The sequence below is a fragment of the Pan troglodytes genome, chromosome 4 (assembly GCF_028858775.2).
Source record: "Pan troglodytes isolate AG18354 chromosome 4, NHGRI_mPanTro3-v2.0_pri, whole genome shotgun sequence".
In the NCBI taxonomy this organism is placed as follows: domain Eukaryota; kingdom Metazoa; phylum Chordata; class Mammalia; order Primates; family Hominidae; genus Pan; species Pan troglodytes.
The window spans coordinates 93229845-93248705 of record NC_072402.2 but is presented as its reverse complement, the minus strand read 5'-3'; the positions used below and the strand labels follow the sequence as shown (position 1 = coordinate 93248705).

The window sequence follows — 18861 nt, the reverse complement described above, 5'->3', positions numbered from 1 at the left end:
AATACCAACATACTGGAATAGTAGCTAAAATACAGAAAATTTTAAGAGGTAAAAGAATGATGAACATAGTCAAATGTCACAAAGAAATGACGGAAAGATAAAAGGTAAAAAGTATTGATAGGTTTTGGTTATTAGGCAGTCACTGATGCCTTATTTGTAGTTCCTAACAAAGAGTTGGAATGAAAATATGCATAATATGCATTATACCAGGGACACATAAAGGGAAAATTGCGTGATAGCATGTAAGTTTGAAGGAAAGTTTATTATCCAGTAAGAATCTCATAGCCATTGGAGAAGAGCTCATCCCAGCTGGCACATGATCTCAGCCTTTTGAGACCTTAAGTAGAGAACCCAGTTGAGCCCACCTGGACTTCTGACCTACAGAAATCATATTATTATATGTTACACAACAACAGAAAACTAATTCGAATTACCAAACAGCTGTATTATAGATTGCATAGAGGGAAGATGGTGTTACCCACTGCAGAAATGTTCTGTAGGTCTTTACTTAGAAAGTACTTTTTCCCAAAAACTGTGACATATGATGAGAATACAACACTTTCTAGGTCCCTGACCATACTCATAATGTCATCTTTATCGTACTCATAATGTCATCTTTACATTTGTAAGAGTTAATTTACTTCACAATATAAATTTAAAAAATAAATAACAAAATAAACGTTAGTGAGCTAAAATAACCTGACCAATGATTGGGCTCACCAAACATCAGCTTCCCTACAGGGCCATATTAGAATAAGCACAGATTTAGGGACTGGAATATTTCTATTGATATCTTGTATGACCCTGAAACAAGGCCTACTCACAAGAAGGAAGGAGCACTGTTTTTCCCTTGCCCTCATTCATTCCTAAATCCTACTGCAATGCCTCATCTGCCCAGAGGAGGCACCTTTCTCTTGTTGGCATAAATCCCTAGGTAGCCTTATAAAAGTACTTACAAACATTCACTACTAAATATCACTTCACAAAACAACTGGCTCTTCAGAAACTGTACATTAAGAAGATTTTAAAAAATCCCATTTGAAAAAGTACCAGCTACCCTTCCAAAACAGAATATATTAGAAAATACTTGGGTAGCGTGGCTGATGTTGAGGTTAAGGCTGACAAACAATTGTACATGGCAATGTTCCCAATGACATTAACAGGCAATTAAGCCAAGGAATCGGTGCATGCATTTCATTTCTAAATACAGTCTCCCAACATGGCTATAAAATCTTTAATAGTGCTCTTTCTTTCTATACACCTGTTTATGATTAGAATTAAATTATATTTTAGTAATGCTCATTGAGGTGTTCTCCAAGGTTGTTTTATTACCACCTAAAACTCAGAAAATTACAATTTACTGTACTGCTTTACTTAGTAGATATAGATTAACTCAAACCCCATATAAAGTACTGCACATAATAAAAATATACCCATATTTTACCAAGTAAATATATAATTAGGATGTTACTTAGTAAAAACAGGCATTTATTTTGGTGATGACTGCAAATAACATAATTTTCATGAATGCATGAACTCATATATATTCATAAACTACATTCTACTTAATTCAAATATTATTTGGAGTGAGGTAGTGAAAAAAAAATTAATCTAAAGCATGGCTTCTGATTGAAATGCTTCTGGAGTTGATTCTCTTTTCTGAAGAATTAGCTCAACGCCTTTGTATTAGTCTGTTCTCACACTGCTAATAAGACATATCTGAGGCTGGGGAGGCCTCACAGTCATGGCAGAAGGCAAAGGAGAAGCAAAGTCACATCTTACGTGGCAGCAGGCAAGAGAAAGCCTGTGCAGAACTCCCCTTTATAAAACTATCAGATTTCATGAGACTTATTCACTATGACCAGAACAGCCTGGAAAAGACGAGGTCCATGATTCAATTACCTCCCACCAGCTCCCTCCCACAACATGTGGAAATTATGGGAGCTACAATTCAAGATGAGATTTGTGTGGGGACACACAGCCAGACCACATTATTCCACTCCTGGCCCCTCCCACAACTCATGTCATCACATTTCAAAACCAATCATGTCTTCCCAACAGTCCTCCAAAGGCTTAACTCATTTCAGCATTAACTCAAAAGTTCACAGTCCAAAGTCTTATCTGAGACAAGGCAAGTCCCTTCTGCTTACGAGCCTGGAAAACCAAAAGCAAATTAGTTACTTCCTAGACACAATGGGGGTCCAGGAATTAAGTAAGTAAATATAGCCATTCCAAATGGGAAAAATTGGCCGAAACGAAGGGGCTACAGGTCCCATGCAAGTCTGAAATCCAGCAGGGCAGTCAAATCTTAAAGTTCCAAAATGATCTCCTTTGACTCCATGTCTCACATCCAGGTCATGCTGATACAAGCCCATGGGCTTGGGCTGGTCCACCCCTGTGGCTTTGCAGGGTACAAGACCCCTCCCAGTTGCTTTCAGGGCTGGCATTGAGTGTCTGTGGCTTTTTAAGGTGTGCAGTGCAACCTGTCAGTGGATCTACCATTCTGGGGTCTGGAGGATGTTGGCCCTCTTCTCACAGCTCCACTAGGCAGCGCCCCAGTGGAAACTCTGTGTGGGGGCTTGCACCTCACATTTCCCTTCTGTACTGCCTTACAGGTCCTCCATGAGGACTCACCCCAGGAGCAAACTTCTGTCTGGGTGTCCAGGGGTTTCCATACATTCTCTGAAATCTAGGAGGAGGTTCCCAAACCTCAATTCTTGACTTCTATCTACCCTCAGGCTCAACACCATGTGGAAGTTGCCAAGGCTTAGTGCTTGCACCCTAGGAAGTCACTGCCCAAGCTATACCTTGGCCCTTTTGTGCCACAGCTGGTGCGACTGGGATGCAGGGCACCAAGTACCTAGGCTGCACACAGCAGGGGGCCCTGGGCCCAGCCCACACAACAATTTTTCCCTCCTAGGTCTCTGGGTCTGTGATGGGAGGGTCAGCTGTGAAGGTCTCTGACATGCCCTGGAGACATTTTCCCCATTGTCTTGGTGTTTAACATTTGGCTCCTTGTTACTTATCCAAATTTCTGCAGCAGGCTCGAATTTCTTCCCAGTTAATGGGTTTTTCTTTTTCTATCTCATCAACAAGCTGTAAAATTTCCAAACTTTTATGCTCTGCTTCCTCTTGAACTCTTTGTCGCTTAGAGATTTCTTCCACCAGATACCCTAAATCATCTCTCTCCAGTTCAAAGTTCCACAGATCTCTAGGGCAGGGGCAAAAATCTGCTAGTCTCTGCTAAGGTACAATAAGAGTCACCTTTGCTCCAGTTCCCAAAAAGTTCCTCATCTCCATCTGAGATCACATCAGCCTGGACTTTATTGTTTATATCACTATAAGCATTTTGGTCAAAGCCATTCAACAAGTTTCTAGGAGGTTCCAAACTTTCCCACATCTTCCTGTCTTCCGAGCACTCCAAGTCTCCAGGATGTTCCAAACTTTCCCACATTTTTTTTATCTTCTTCTGAGCCCTCCAAACTGTTTCAACCTCTGACTGTTACCCGATTCCAAATTCACTTCCACATTTTTAAGTATCTTTACAGCACTACCCCGCTCTACTGGTATCAATTTACTGTGTTAGTCTGTTCTCACACTGCTGATAAAGACATACCCGAGACTGGGTAATTTATAAAGGAAAAAGGTTTAATGGACTTAGTTTCACATGGCTGGGAAGGCCTCACAATCATGAAAGGAGGCAAAGGAGAAGCAAAGTCACATATTACGTGGCGGCAGGCAAGAGAAAGCGTGTGCAGGGGAACTCCCCTTTATAAAACCATCAGGTCTCCTGAGACTTATTCACTATCATGAGAACAGCATGGGAAAGACCCGGCCTCATGATTCAATTACCTCCCATTGGGTCCCTCCGATGACAGGTGGGAATTATGCGAGCTACAATTCAAGATGAGATATGGGTGAGGACAACCAAACCATATTAACCCTCATAATTTTTTTCTTGGATATATTTTTCCATTCATCCCTTTATTTCTTAACTAATTTTTAATGAGTCCTTATTATTTAACCGCCATTTAATTTGTTCTTACATTACTAAGGATTCACAATTGCTAACGTCTGGTTATTTTGAAGATGAAAATAACCAGAAATGATTACAATTGAACTCACTCATGGATTCTTTAGAGAACCCCTTTAAAAGTAATTAGTGAAAGGTTACTTTTACAGAGATATTATGTTGAAAAACTAATCCAAATGGAAGCCACTTGAGCTAATTTTGCAGACACCAAAACCCAAGTAGAATCAAAAACACTGAAGTAGCCTCATGACTGCTACATAACTAAGGGCAATAGAAGCATGCATAAACTACAGTGCAATACCACCTCACACCCACTAGAATGGCTATAATAAAAAGACATATAGTAACAAACGTTGGTGGAAATATGAAGAAATAGGAAACCCTATTGCTGTCGGAAACGTAAAACAGTGCATCCACACTGGAAAACAATCTGCTAGTTCATCAAGTGGCTACACATAAGAGTTACCAGCAATTTCACTCCTAGGCATATACTCAAGAGAAATGGAAACATTTCCACAACTACTTTTACACCAATGCCTATAGCAATATTATTCCTATTAGGAAAAAAATGGAAACCAGATTAATGTTTGTCAAGTAAAGAATGGATAAATATGTGGTATATCAATACAATAGAATAATTTTGGCAATAAAAAAATGAAGTACCAATGACACATACTATAATATGCATACACATTGAACACATCATGCTCAATGATACAAACCTGTCACAAAAGACTACCTATTATATGATTCTTTTATATAGCAAAGCAATAGCAGGCAAATTTATAGAGACAGAAAGTCAATTAATGGCTTCCTGAATTAAGGTGAGAGAGTGTGGGGGATTATGACTAAGTAATGCAGAATTTTTTTTTTGTAGTAATAAAAATGTTTTGAAATTGGTTGTGGTAATGGATGTGTAACTCTGTGAATATTCTAGAAACCATTGAGTTATACACTTTAAAAGGGTTCATTTTATGCTGTGTGAATTGTATATCAATGAAGCTGTTAAAATTTTTAATGTTTTAGACCCTCTGAAAGAAAAACAGAATGTGATTTTACTTTACATGGCACTATTTTCAAATGTGAAGTATTCTTAACCTCTGATATATTCATGGTTTTTTTCATGAATACATCAAAACATTTCCTAAATGTATGTATAACCTCTTCGTACACTTTTAAAGTGAGGATAATTGGTACTTTTGGTCTACTTACGAATATGTTAAAAAAACTTTATTGTTATGAAGATGGATTCATTTTCTTAGAGTTATATTCTAATTTCATTTAACACAGTCATATCTACCTTTATGATTCCAGAAGTCTTACGGATATATATATTTTTTATGTTGTTTCCTGAGCTTAGGTGTTTATCACAATGGAATATTCTGGGTGGAGGTAGAACAAGAGTCATCCTCAGCTGTAGATCACGTACATTACTTGAAGACAGCCTAAACCTGGCTGTTGAAATTCCAAGAATTATTCTTTTACTGTAAGTTCTATAAGTGTTTTTGAAACTTGAGCAGAGGTATTATATTGACAAAATAATCAATGTGTAATTATACATTTTTCTTTCTTTCTTTTTTCCTAAACTATCACACATATCAAGCCATTCCAATGACTTGATAGTGTAAGTAAGGCAAAAGCAAATGAAAAAGCAAGTCTCCCAATTAGAAGGAGAACCAAATGCCCTTGACTCAAGGATGAGGCATAAGTGTTCTGTGATGCCACTTTTCCATCACCATGCCAGAATTACAGTAAGGAGGAAGGCATAAGACTTATTCATGCTATCTGATAATGAGAAATTATATCTAATATACTCCGCTTACTCTCCTAGATCCTGATATCAAAACTAAAGATTATGAGGGCCCTGCTCTTAAGGAAATTCAGTATGTCTTCTTGTACAAGTGACATCTTTTACTGTGATACATAAAGTAGTTTACCAATTTCTGAAGCAGTGACTGTGATGTTGTACCATGGAGTTTCTTCTCTGTCGAGAACCTTTGTAGTCCTAATGGTCCCAGTATTGGCATCAATGTTGAAAAATCTGTCGTCTTCAACATTGTAGTTGATGAAGTATCTAGAGAAAAAAAGAGAAGTTTTTACTTGATGTTATAATGAAGAAAATACAACTGAACCAAGGAAAGTATTATATCCAAATACATTAAAATATTCAAATATACTTTTAAATTCTATATTTGATTACATGGCAACTTTATATTTTTATAGAACTTATATCAATTATTCTTATCTGTCAGTCTTTAATTCTAAGTTCAATTACTAATTCAAAGAATAATTTTATAAGGTCTTACCAAATTCCATGAATAAAAGTAGATAGCAGAAACAGCGATTAATAGTGGAGAGACCAAAAGAACTCACCTCTTGGAAGCCTATAATACGTTTAATGAAAAAAAAATTAAACCTATAATAAGACTTCTTGTTGCTATTATTCAAAAAAAATTAGAATCCTTAAAGTCAGAGATGAATTTATCTTGAAATTTCATTGTAGCTAAGTTTTAAAGATAATATAAAATGAAAAACAAAACATTTACATTTATTAACATTGTACCTCCATCACAGTTCAACTAAACCCTAGTTTAGTCAAAGAATGAGACAAAAAAATAAATAAAGATAGGTTGAATTATAGGCCACAAATTATTTTCCCTCTTCAATTCATGTAATTTTGCAGAGTTCTCTTATATTGGGTTAGATTTCAGCTTGCTTTTGTAATCAAATGAGCTGAAAGTGATGGTGTCTGTCTTCTTTCTGGGCCTAGGTTTCATGAGACTTTGTATGTTTCCTTGTATCCTATGCCACTGCCACAAGAAAAGCATGATTGGGCTAATTAACTTGTCCTAGCAGGAGGAAGGGAAACACATGGGGCAAAGTTGTCCCAATTAAGGTTCCCAACCTAGCGTAGATCAATCTAGTAAATGTGCAGATGCACGATTGAGTGCCCCAGAGATAAACAGAGCTGGCATCAAAAGCTAGCCTAATTCAGCTAGCCCTCAGCTAACCCACCGACACATACAGTGTAGTTAGACATAGCTTTTTTTAAGACCCCTGAGTTTTGGAGTTATGTGTTATTTAGCAACAGCTGATTAACATGTCTCTGAATATATACTATTTAACAATTATCATATGTTCCAGAAAAGCTTCAGACTATTTCTTCAACTATTTAAGGAGAGAAATATTCTCTCCTAAAGCCTCTAACGCTTTTTTCTCTTTTTAAATCTAAGCTTAAGTAATATTTTATCTAGACCTGAAAGATGAAATGGACTGACTAATTATGTGAAAAGTGCTAGGGAAGAATATATGAAACAGAGAAAACCAAGATGCAAAGATCGAAATTAAAGAAACAGTTTGAATTGGTTAGAAAACAAATCTATGTCAACCTGGCTATGGAGACTGAATGACATGAATCTCCAAGAGTTAGGACAAGGTAGGACAAGGTATCTTTTGTGAAAGCAATGGCAAGAATTTCAAATTCAAGAAAATAAAAACAGATTTATTAATGCTCTGAAAAATAACAGTGGCTACTTTTTATCATAGACTGTAGAAAGTTGAAAACAATTTATAAAAAAAATTATTTGTCAACTTGGACAAAGATGGAAAGATAGAAGATGATGAAAAAAAGTGTACAACATACTGTTATATATGAAATGAAATTCATAGACTTCTTGTTGCAGTGGCATTAGTAAAGCAATTAAATCACAGGTGACTCCATTTCCACACGTGTTTGACCTACTATTTAATTGATAGGCCCCTTTACTGAGGTGGATAAAAAGAGCTGGGGAAAGGTAGTTTGGGAAAAATTAATGATTATGCCTTAAATGCCCACTAGATACCCATGTGGAATAAAAAGCAAAAGTCAAATATGGGTATGGAATTCAATTGTCCTTTCTAAATAGGAAATATAACTTTGAGATGATATATCAGCATAAAGCTAAGGTAATGGGAATGGTATAATCTCATCTGGAACAGAATTATAAGAGAAAAGAAATAAAAGATTGAGCACTGAAGTACACAACCTATTGAGTATAGAGCAGGTCAGTATCTGTTCGGAGATGGTGACAGCCAAAGGAGAGAGGGAAAACTGGGAAGGGGAGTGGCATGCAGCCAAGAAATGGCTTACCAGGAAGGAAGGAGCTAACAACTGGGGTGAATTCTGTTAGGAGGTTGATTGAGGTTAGTGAGGGTTAATTGGATTTGGCAAGATGGACAGTATTATTAATAGTTAACTTGTCAAGAATAACATCAGAAAATATATCAAAGGACTGGAGATTTATTACAGTGGCTTCAAGAGTATATTGAATGTGAAGATACAAAGACCATGAGTTAAGACAATTGATTGATCTCTTTTAATGAATGAACAGCAGAAACAAAAGCATTTTGTGCCATCAGAAAAGTGGGTTCAACAAATTATTTTCTTTTATATGGGAAATAAGAAGCATTGTCTTTGCTGAAAGAAATGATGCTTTTGAAAAAGGGGACTATCAAAAATTGTAAAACTCATGAGAAGGTGAAAATAATTGGATTCTGGGGAACAGATATAGAAATTTCCCATTGAAAGTAACAGGGATGCTTCTTCCATTTTAGTATGAGGAAAAGATGAAAAGCTGGGTAGAAATATAGGGTAGGTGTGGTGATGTAAATATTACAAAATTCATCATACTTTCTAGAACAGAGTGTAAGTGGAATTGCAGTACAACCAACCCCATGCCTCTCATAGGCATAAGGTGTTAGAAGGGTATGCAGAGCATATTGCTAAGGTGTGAAATCTTCTAACCTCCTGTGGATAGGCATGAACACACATGGCAGAAGATATTAATAGCAGCATGGAGAATGAAACTACAGAGCAAGGAGCATGCCAAGAAATCTAACTTATCAGTAAAAAACACATAAAAAGAGACAGATTGTATCACTTGGAATGGTGTGATCAAAAAAGGAACTGACCATTGTACATTAAATTTTCTAATAATAAGTATATGCTAATTGAAAAAAGTTTAACATAAAAAAGAAATTTAAACAACAAAAGGTACAACTCTAAAGTAAATCTTATTCTGAGACACAAAAAACAGATGCTACAGAATAGTGGGAAATCTGTGTGTCACTGGGGTTCCCAAAGCATAAAGCCATGCTACAGTAAAACCATTGTACTTAATTCAAATTGAGTCTATACTAGAAAAAAAACAAAACCCTTCTTATAATATCTCTTTCCCAGAGGAAAAATGCTGAGGATGAGGGTTGAACTGGTTAGGAAATGACAGATGTCTTGTCATGTAGAAAGGACAGCATCCTTTAACATGTAGTCAGTAGGCTTTCTGGCTATTTTATTATCTAATGTTAACCTGTCTTTAAGAAATTGTTCATTTTTGGTTACTGTAAGAAAATCAGCTTCTGTATCTGAAATTTGGAGGATTCAAATTTGGAACTTATTATTCAGCTTCAAAGTTGCCTGCAGCAACTATCAGAACAGCTCAGATTGTAGTGCTATAGATCCCTATGAAATATGGCAGAGCATGTCTCATTTTAGAAATTAGATCACCTTACAACTGTCAGTCTGGAAGAAAATAGGTTTTGTTTTGTTTTGTTTTGTTTTCTGAAAATATGTAGTCTTTTTGCCAGAGCAATCTCCTCTTTTTTAGCCACTTCACACTGGGCTTTCTAACATAAGTGCTAATATCAGTGGCTTAATAGTTTTAGAGTTAAACATTTTAATTTATATAGTTTTAAATTATGTTTATATATTAGAAAAATGGTAAGCATACTGCTAGGCATGCATCTGTAGACTCATGTTATTTGCTTCCGAGTTTCCTAAGCTATCTAGCTCTCTAGGGAAATCAACATCCTAAGGGTTAGATTGTGGGCGATGCTTGGATCCAAAGAGTCTTATTCATGAAGTTGCAATTGAATTTTGACTCAAGTAGAACTAAATAGTTCTGCCTAACCACCTTTGGCTTTCTGCCCAGACATGGAAATAAAAACTCAGAAGTAAGTAAAGTGGAAATGTGAGAAAAGAGAAACTATTCAAGACTATTTTGAAGATTAAATGTAGAATCATTCAATGCTAATTATTTAGAATTAAGAAGTGACATGGGTCCATAAAACTATTAATCAAACAATTAAAAAGAGATGAGACTATTCTCAGTAAATTGCTTTTCAAATAATTTTTATAATAAAATCTGTTTCATAAGCCCTAAGTAAAAAAATCTTAATACTTTATGAATGTATATATCAATATTTAGATTTTTTTTACAAATAATTAATTTGACATTATCAGAAATATTTAGAAAATACAAAATCAAGTAACCATTTGCCTAGGTGACATAGGTCCTAAAAGAGGACTAATCATAAAACCCATGGAATTGGGATTTTAAATTAAAAAAAAAAATTCTAGGTTACAGCTACCAAAAATGAACCAGAATAAATTGAGGCTAGAAGATTTATAGCCAGATAAGACATTTTAAACAATTTCTTCAAATTCTAAGTTGGCCATTAATATAAACCTTTGAGTATTGCCATATGTGTGAGGCAGAGAGGAAATACTAAAATGCGTATATGAGTTATTTAACACAGCTATCTAGTAAGAGGTAAGAAAATCTAACATTTATGGAGCACTTGCAGTATACTAGATGGGGTTCTAAGTGCTTTATAAATATTAGTTCATTAAACACTCATAACAGCTGCATGAGGTAAGTACTATTACTAGCTCCCTTTTGCAAATGAAGAAACGAAGGGACAGAGTAATAGAGAATTTGTCCAACATTAAGGAGACAGTGCAACAGATTAAAATACAATCTAGGTCTACTGAGTAATATTTATCAGCTTTTTTTTTTTTTTTCTTATGAAGTGTCGCTCTTGTTACCCAGGCTGGAGTGCAATGGCACAATCTCAGCTGACTGCAACCTCTGCCTCCCAGGTTCAAACAATTCTCTTGCCTCAGCCTCCGGAGTAGCTGGATTACAGGCGTTTGCCACCACGCCTGGCTAATTTTTATAGTTTTGGTAGAGACGGGGTTTCACCATGTTGGCCAGGCTGGTCTCTAACTCCTGCCCTCAGGTGATCCACCTGCCTTGGCCTCCCAAAGTGCTGGGATAGGCCTGAACTACTGCACCTGGCCAGCTTCTTTGTTTTTAAAAGGAGAAAAATTTAAAGGGGGGATAATATTGTTTGAATGTTTTTCCTTTCTGAATCTCATATTAAAAGCTAATTCCCAATGTTGGAGGTGAGGCCAGGTGGGAGGTGACTGGATTATGGGGGTGGATCCCTCATGAATGGTTTGGCCCCATCCACTTGGTGTTAAGTGAATTCTCACTCTCAGTAGTTCATGCAAAATCTAATTGCTCAAAAGCCTGGGACTTCTTCTCACTCCTGCTCCCACTCTCACCATGTGACATGCTGGCTCCCCTTCACCTTCTGCCATGACTGTAAGTTCTCTGAGGCCAGAAGCAGATGCTGGCACCATGCTTCCTGCACACCCTGCAGAACCATGAGCCAATTAAACCTCTTTTCTTTATAAATGACCCAGCTTCAGGTATTTTTATAGCAACACAAGCACAAACTAATACAATCTTTATCCATTCATTCAAAAATACTCTCATTTGAAAGAGTACAGAAAAAGAATGAAAGATATATATTAAAAAAGAGAGAATATGTCAAATAGTTTACTTCGGGAAAAGAAGAAAATAATGAAAGAAGAAAGGAAGAAAAATGGAGGGAGGGAGAGAGGGAAGGAAGGGAGGGAGGGAGGGAAAGAAGAAAAGAGAAAGAAAGAAAGAAGAAAGAGAGGAAGAAAGGAAGGAAGGAAGAGAGAGAGAAAAGAAATAGAAAGAAAGAAAGAGAAAGAAAGAGAGAGAAAGAAAGAAAGAGAAAGAAAGAAAGGGAGGGACGGAGGGACAGGTAACTGATTATAATGATGGATGCCAGAGAGTTTAATGAAGAGATCAGAGTATAAAATTCCAAGGCATAAAAGCTTCATGAAGGACATGGTATTTGATCAGTCCTGAAAGAGGAAAAACAGTTAAATAGAGATATGTGCACCAGAGATCATCCAGAGAGTATGGAATTTGATGATTTCATATGACATATTAGAGAAAAACAGAAAGAAAGATCTTAGATCTGGTTTGGAATTCCTTCAGAGGTGACATAGCATTTTGGAGACTAGTGCTTTCTGGTATTGGCTGCTAGACTAGAAAGAGAGAGAAAAAAAGAGAAAGAAAAAAGCTTCATGTAGTAGATAGGAAAGAAACCACACATCAGCATTCCAGGAAACATGGCTGCCCTTATTCACCATGTTAGACTTTAGTAGTAAACTCTTTTTATTATTATTATTATTATACTTTAAGTTTTAGGGTACATGTGCACAATGTGCAGGTTTGTTACATACGTATACATGTGCCATGTTGGTGTGCTGCACCCATTAACTCGTCAATTAGCATTAGGTATATCTCCTAATGCTATCCCTCCCCACTCCCCCCACCCCACAACAGTCCCCGGTGTGTGATGTTCCCCTTCCTGTGTCCATGTGTTCTCATCATTCAATTCCAACCTATGAGTGAGAACATGCAGTGTTTGGTTTTTCGTCCTTGCGATAGTTTGCTGAGAATGATGGTTTCCAGCTTCATCCATGTCCCTGCAAAGGACGTGAACTCATCATTTTTTATGGCTGCATAGTATTCCATGGTGTATATGTGCCACATTTTCTTAATCCAGTCTATCATTGTTGGACATTTGGGTTGGTTCCAAGTCTTTGCTGCTGTGAATAGTGCCGCAATAAACATATGTGTGCATGTGTCTTTATAGCAGTATGATTTATAATCCTTTGGGTATACACCCAGTAATGGGATGGCTGGGTCAAATGGTATTTCTAATTCTAGATCCCTGAGGAATCGCCACACTGACTTCCACAATGGTTGAACTAGTTTACGTTCCCACCAACAGTGTAAAAGTGTTCCTATTTCTCCACATGCTCTCCAGCACCTGTTGTTTCCTGACTTTTTAATGATTGCCATTCTAACTGGTGTGAGATGAGGATTGACTAAACTGTAAGACCTAGTATAAAAAATGAAAGAATATAATTATTATCTTTCTAGATGAAAGGAGTACAGATACTTGGTAGAGAAAGAGAATCTCTGTAAAATTTTGAAGATGAGAATGCATAGATTGGGAAAAATGTCAAGGATGTTTGGATTGCAAGAGTACAGACTTTTAAAGATAAATGAAGAAGCAAGAAGAATTAGGGTGAGGGATGGGCCGCTTACCAAGGACAAATTTCCCAGTTTTCAGATATCAGAGGTAGTAACCTCTTTGAAGACACTGAAAAACATCTACATTCTTTCTCTCCGTGTACAATAAGTCACAGATTTTTAGCCTTGTTTATTTAGAATGTAAAGATCAATTCCAGGAAAATTATTTCTAAAATAGACCCAGCATATATGTGAATATTATATCAAGCCATAGTAAGATAATCACTCCAGGTTTGAAACCAAGCAAACCTGTTAATCACAGCTGTATCACTTAGCATTGTGACCTTAAGAGATTTAGTCTCTCTGAGCTGTCTCCATGAGCGAAATGGAGAACCATTTACATAATAATTTTCTTGTGATGATTAAGTGAAGTGATATGTGAAAATCACTTATGCTTGAGGGTTAAATGATAGGCCTTCATAGAAAACAGCTATCACTTGTTTTAGGGCTTCTCAGGAAGACGTTTTTCTCCCTTTCTTTCTTGGGAAGCTTCAGTCTATTTTGATAAGACAGTTCATAAATTGTAAGTACTGGTTGTTTCTTTCTCCTACGACTGCACTATAAACACAGTGGGATATGAATAGGGTTACTACTGAATAAACAAGAGTCTCTATATAAATAGCCAGAACTTCAGCCTGTTTCTGAAAATTTTCTGTCAGAAAATTAATTTTTAATTTACTGCTTAATTCACATAGAGCAATTTTTATTTGGAAGGTGTATGAGACTAAAGCTCTTTAACTTCTACCAATAATAACACAGATGTATTGCTTGGCCTCACAAGTGAATGAATAAGCCAACCAATCAATCAACAGTTATAATGGAGACTCTGATAATATTTCATGCAACTGATAGTAGTCTTTCACTTCTTTTGTAAATATGTTGGTAGCACTAATCGTGCCAAGAAATCGTGTCTTACCTATCCAGGCCAGTATGTTTTCATATCTAGATAAGATATTTATAGATTCTTAATGTCATCCTTCATATGGATTTCTAATACTATGTTTAAAATTGGTTAGATTTATTCGGGAAATAATTGTTTTCTCTTTATGGTGTGTAGTTGGCTTATTCCCTCTTTCATTGAGTAATATTTAAACATTGCACAAAGAACAAATAAATTTGCGCCTCACCCAAAACTTCATAGAATCATAGTTCTGGAAATAATTTTAAGATGTAATACAATTATTGACTGTGAAAGCCCATCTTTTAGACTTCAGTTTAAATCTAAGAAAAAAAGCAAAGCAACTACTTTGTGGTGTATCTTGTTAATATCCTGTAGTAATCTACAAGCATATGTGGTCAAAAGTGTTAATATGAGGGAGAAAACGTTGAAATAGACTCAACGGCTACTCTTATAATTGTGACATATAATTCAAACCCTATCACCACTACATGTTCACTATATTATGTGTGAAATAAGCATCAAAATGGTATCTTCACTAAACACTACTGTGAAAGTTGTATGATCAATGATCAATAAGATGTCTCCTAGTTACAGATTAGAGAAAGTACAATTAAGTTACTGACAGCTCAAATTTGCTCAGTGGTCTTTATTAGCCCTCTAACTGGACAAGTCCCATAGGCAAACCTTAACTAATTTCACACTGACAGATAAATGAATCCATTCATGCCTCACCCAGTACAGGAGATCTTGCCAAGTTCCCAATATAACTTATAAATACTGGCTATAATTTTTTATTTCTACACTGCTCTTTGTTCTATCATTCAACTTCTGTACCATTTCATATCTCTAGTAAATATGTTTTAAAGCAATGATGAAAGTAAAAAGAAAATGCATTATATTGAAGTGAGATGAAAATTTATTATTCAAATTAGTACTTTAGGGACCAAAAAACAGACAGAAAATTTATGACCATAGTAAAAATTCAATCTCAATAATGATTACCTTTACTCAAATATTTTCTTCCACAGAAACTACTTTAAACAAACCATGCAGGTCATCATTTGGCACTCAGCTTCCCTTTGATTAGGTATACATTCGTGATAATCAATACTCATATTAAAGTGTATTAGAAATGTTATTTTTCATTTCAATAACAGCTCTTCAGTCCTCAGTGGCACTTATTTTCATTATATTCTGTCCATTTCACCACAAGAAATTAATTAAAAACTTATGTAACAGAAATCTATTTTTACAGTGACCTACTTAGAGAAATATCATCTGACCTGCACGTTGTGAACATGTACCCTAAAACTTAAAGTATAATAATAATAAAATTAAAAAAAAATAAATAAAGTATAGAAGACCTCTTTCAGTTGTCACTTTGTAAATATTTGCAGGTACAAGACATGAATGGTAAAGCAAATGTATTTAAGATTTTGTCACCCAAGTAGTTGTTTTGTAAGTTTTGTTGAGAATAATCAATAGTTGGGATAAAGTTTAACCAATACATACCCTGTGAGATATTACCACAACTTGGTCTCATACTTTTTTTTTTTTTTTTTTTTTTTGAGACACAGGGTATTGCTCTGTCACCCAGTCTGGACTGCAGCAGCAGGAACACGACTCATTGCAGCCTTTGCCTCCTGGGCTCAAGTGATCCTCCCAACTCAGCCTCTGAAGAAGCTGGGACTATAGGTGTATGCCACCCTAATTTTTGTATTTGCTTGTAGAGACAGTGTTTTGTCATGTTGCCCAGGCTGGTATTGAACTCCTGAGCTCAAATGATCCTCTCGCCTCGACCTTCCAAAGTGCTAAAATTACAGGTGTGAGCCAAAACGCCTGACCTTGGACTCACCTTTAGCTTAATAAAAAGTCACGCACCTGAAGTATAGCTTAGATTCACTTTACGAATTATGATTCCCTTTGTTAACATTGGGAATGCAATTTAACACACAAGCTATGCATTGAGAAAATAATCTTTCTAAAAAAAAGAAGGTATAATTTCTCACATAAAGTGAGTATTGTGCTTATGTGCTTAATAGGATGGACAGCACACATGGCACATAGATATTTGCGGATGCTTTTTAACCTCCTGAATCAAAACTTCCATCCAATGAAGCAAAATTAAGCTAAACCTCTGCACATGCAATTATAATGTTTCTTCCTGGTATTTATGACTCTAAGTAAGTGAGATATCAGAAATTGCATTAATCTTGAGTTCTAGAAATGCTACAAAACCTTATTAGAATTTTTTTAATTCAGAACCAGCCTGACCAACATGGCCAAACTCTGTCTCTACTAAAAATCCAAAAATTAGCCAAGCATGGTGGCACATGCCTGTAGTCCCAGATACTTGGAAGACTGAGGCAGGAGAATCCCTTGAACTCTGGAGGAGGTGGTTGCAGTGAGCCAAGATCACGCCACCGCACTCCAGGCTGGGCAAGAAGAGCATAACTTCATCTCAAAAAAAAAAAACAAATTTTTTTTTTGTAAAATTCGCATGAAATACATAAGCTATTTGGATGTTATTCCCCTGTTAGTAGATCTATAGGGTATCATTAAGCTAGGGCTAAGGTACTTATTCTAATTACGCACACCTTCCCAGAACACAGGTTCCCTTCCTGGGGCTAAGCCTGGTTTGGTCACAAGATGGTGACATTAGGCTGTTAGATAAATTTTAACCAGAAATTGAAGATTTTTAGAGGTCTTCTATATCTTTAATGAAACATGAAAAAGTGACCACATTCTTGTCCAGTGTCAATTATTAATTAATAATTTAATTATTTTAGACTTCAGGTTGAATCTAAGGGGGAAAAAAAAGCAACTTTGTGGTATGTCAAGTTAACACTTTGGAACAATCAACAAGCACATGTGTCCAAAGAGTTACTATAATGGAGGAAATGTTCAAATAGATCCAAAATCTACTCTAATATAACTGTGACACAACATTATAACACCCTTATTGTATATTCACTTTATCCTGTGTGAAATAAGCATCAAAATTGTACTTATACCAAATGGTACTTCAGACGTTGTATGACTAGAGCCAGGAAAAATGGCAGAGAGGAGGCAGGACTAACTTGCAGCTCCCACACGGACCAACAGAGCAGCATGTGGAGACCCACACTGTGAACTTTTGCTCCAAGAACTACCACAGGAACATACCAGGAAAGCCAAGAGAATCCACAGACCCTTTGAAAGAGGTGGACTGCAACTGCAGGCTCCGTGGGATAGCTGAGGAATTGTGAGTTGGCTTGCTTTCTCAGCTGGGAGGCTTGTAGCCTGGGGCAAGTTCTTAGCTGTTACCAGCTTCCTGGAAATAAACTTGGTGATGTTGGGTGGGACATGAGGGGAGTGAGACCAGCTGTTTGGGCTGTGGGCTGCATGGGAACAAGGTAAGGCCTGGAGCTGCCGGCTCTTCCCCCACTTCCCTGGTGAGCTATGTGATGCAGCAGAGAAAGCCATAATCCCCCTGGGAATATAACTCCATTGGCCTGGGAACCACACCCCCATCCTCCACAGCAGCCACAGCAAGACCTGCCAAGAGTCTGAGCTCAGAAAAGCCTAACAGTGCCCCCATCTGATGGTCTTTCTGTACCTACCCTGGTAGCCCAGGACAAAGTACATAATCTCTTGGGAGCCGTATGGCTCTGTTGACTGCCTGATCCTCCCTATACAATCGCTCTTGAAAGCACCACCTCCTGGCTGGAGGCCAACCAACACAAAACCAGCACACTTAACAAAAATGCAACCAAGGACCCTCACAGAGTCTACTTCACTCCCCTGCTACCTATAATGGAGTAGGTGCTGGTATCCACAGCTGAGAGACCTGAAGATGGGTTACATGACAGGACTTTTTGGAGACACTCCCCAGTATCAGCCCAGAGCCTGGTAGCTCCACTGGGTGGCTAGAGCTAGAGGAGAAATAACAATAATTGAAGTTTGACTCTCAGGCAGCCCCATCCCTAGAGGAAAGGGAAGAACACCACATCAAGGAAACATCCTGTGGGAGAAAAGAATCTGAACAACAGCCTGAGTCACACATCTTCCCTCTGACATAGTCTACCCAAATGAGAAGACACCAGAAAAATAATTCTGATAACATGGCAAAATAAGGTTCTTTAACACCCCAAAAAGATCACACTAGATTATCAGCAATGGATCCAAACCAAGACTAAATCTCTGAATTGCCAGAAAAAGATTTCAGAAGATTGATTATTAAGGCAATCAAGGAAGCACTAGAGAAAGGTGAAGTTCAACTTAAAGAAATCCAAAAAAATGATACAGGATATGAATGGAAAAATCTCCAGTGAATAGACGGCATAAATAAAAAACAATCACAACTTCTGGAAATCAATGACATACTTAGGGAAATGCAAAATGCACTGGAAAGTCTCAGCAATGGAATTGAACAAATAGAAGAAAAAACTTTAGAACTTGAAGACAAGGCTTTCAAATTAATCCAATCCAACTAAGAAAAAGAAAAAAAAAATTTAAAAAACGAGCAAAGCCTCCAAGAAGTTTGGAATTATATTAAATGAACAAACCTAAAAATAATTGGTGCTCCCAAGGAAGAAGAGAAATATAAGAGTTTGGAAAACACATTTGAGGGAATAATTGCAGAAAACTTCCCCAGCTTTCTTAGAGATCTAGACATTCAAATACAAGAAGCTCAAAGAACACCT

At 36.8% G+C, this 18861-nt stretch overlaps 1 protein-coding gene across 7 annotated transcripts in view; it reads right to left on the bottom strand.

The window, feature by feature from the left end:
* The window catches only part of CDH18 (cadherin 18), a 1109578-nt gene that overhangs the window by 72674 nt on the left and 1018043 nt on the right, over window positions 1-18861 (bottom strand). For all 7 annotated transcript variants that reach the window (XM_063811379.1, XM_063811380.1, XM_063811382.1 and 4 more), the window contains one exon: window positions 5971-6107. In XM_063811379.1, the coding sequence (XP_063667449.1) occupies window positions 5971-6107 (137 nt within the window). The remainder of the gene's footprint in view (window positions 1-5970; window positions 6108-18861) is intronic.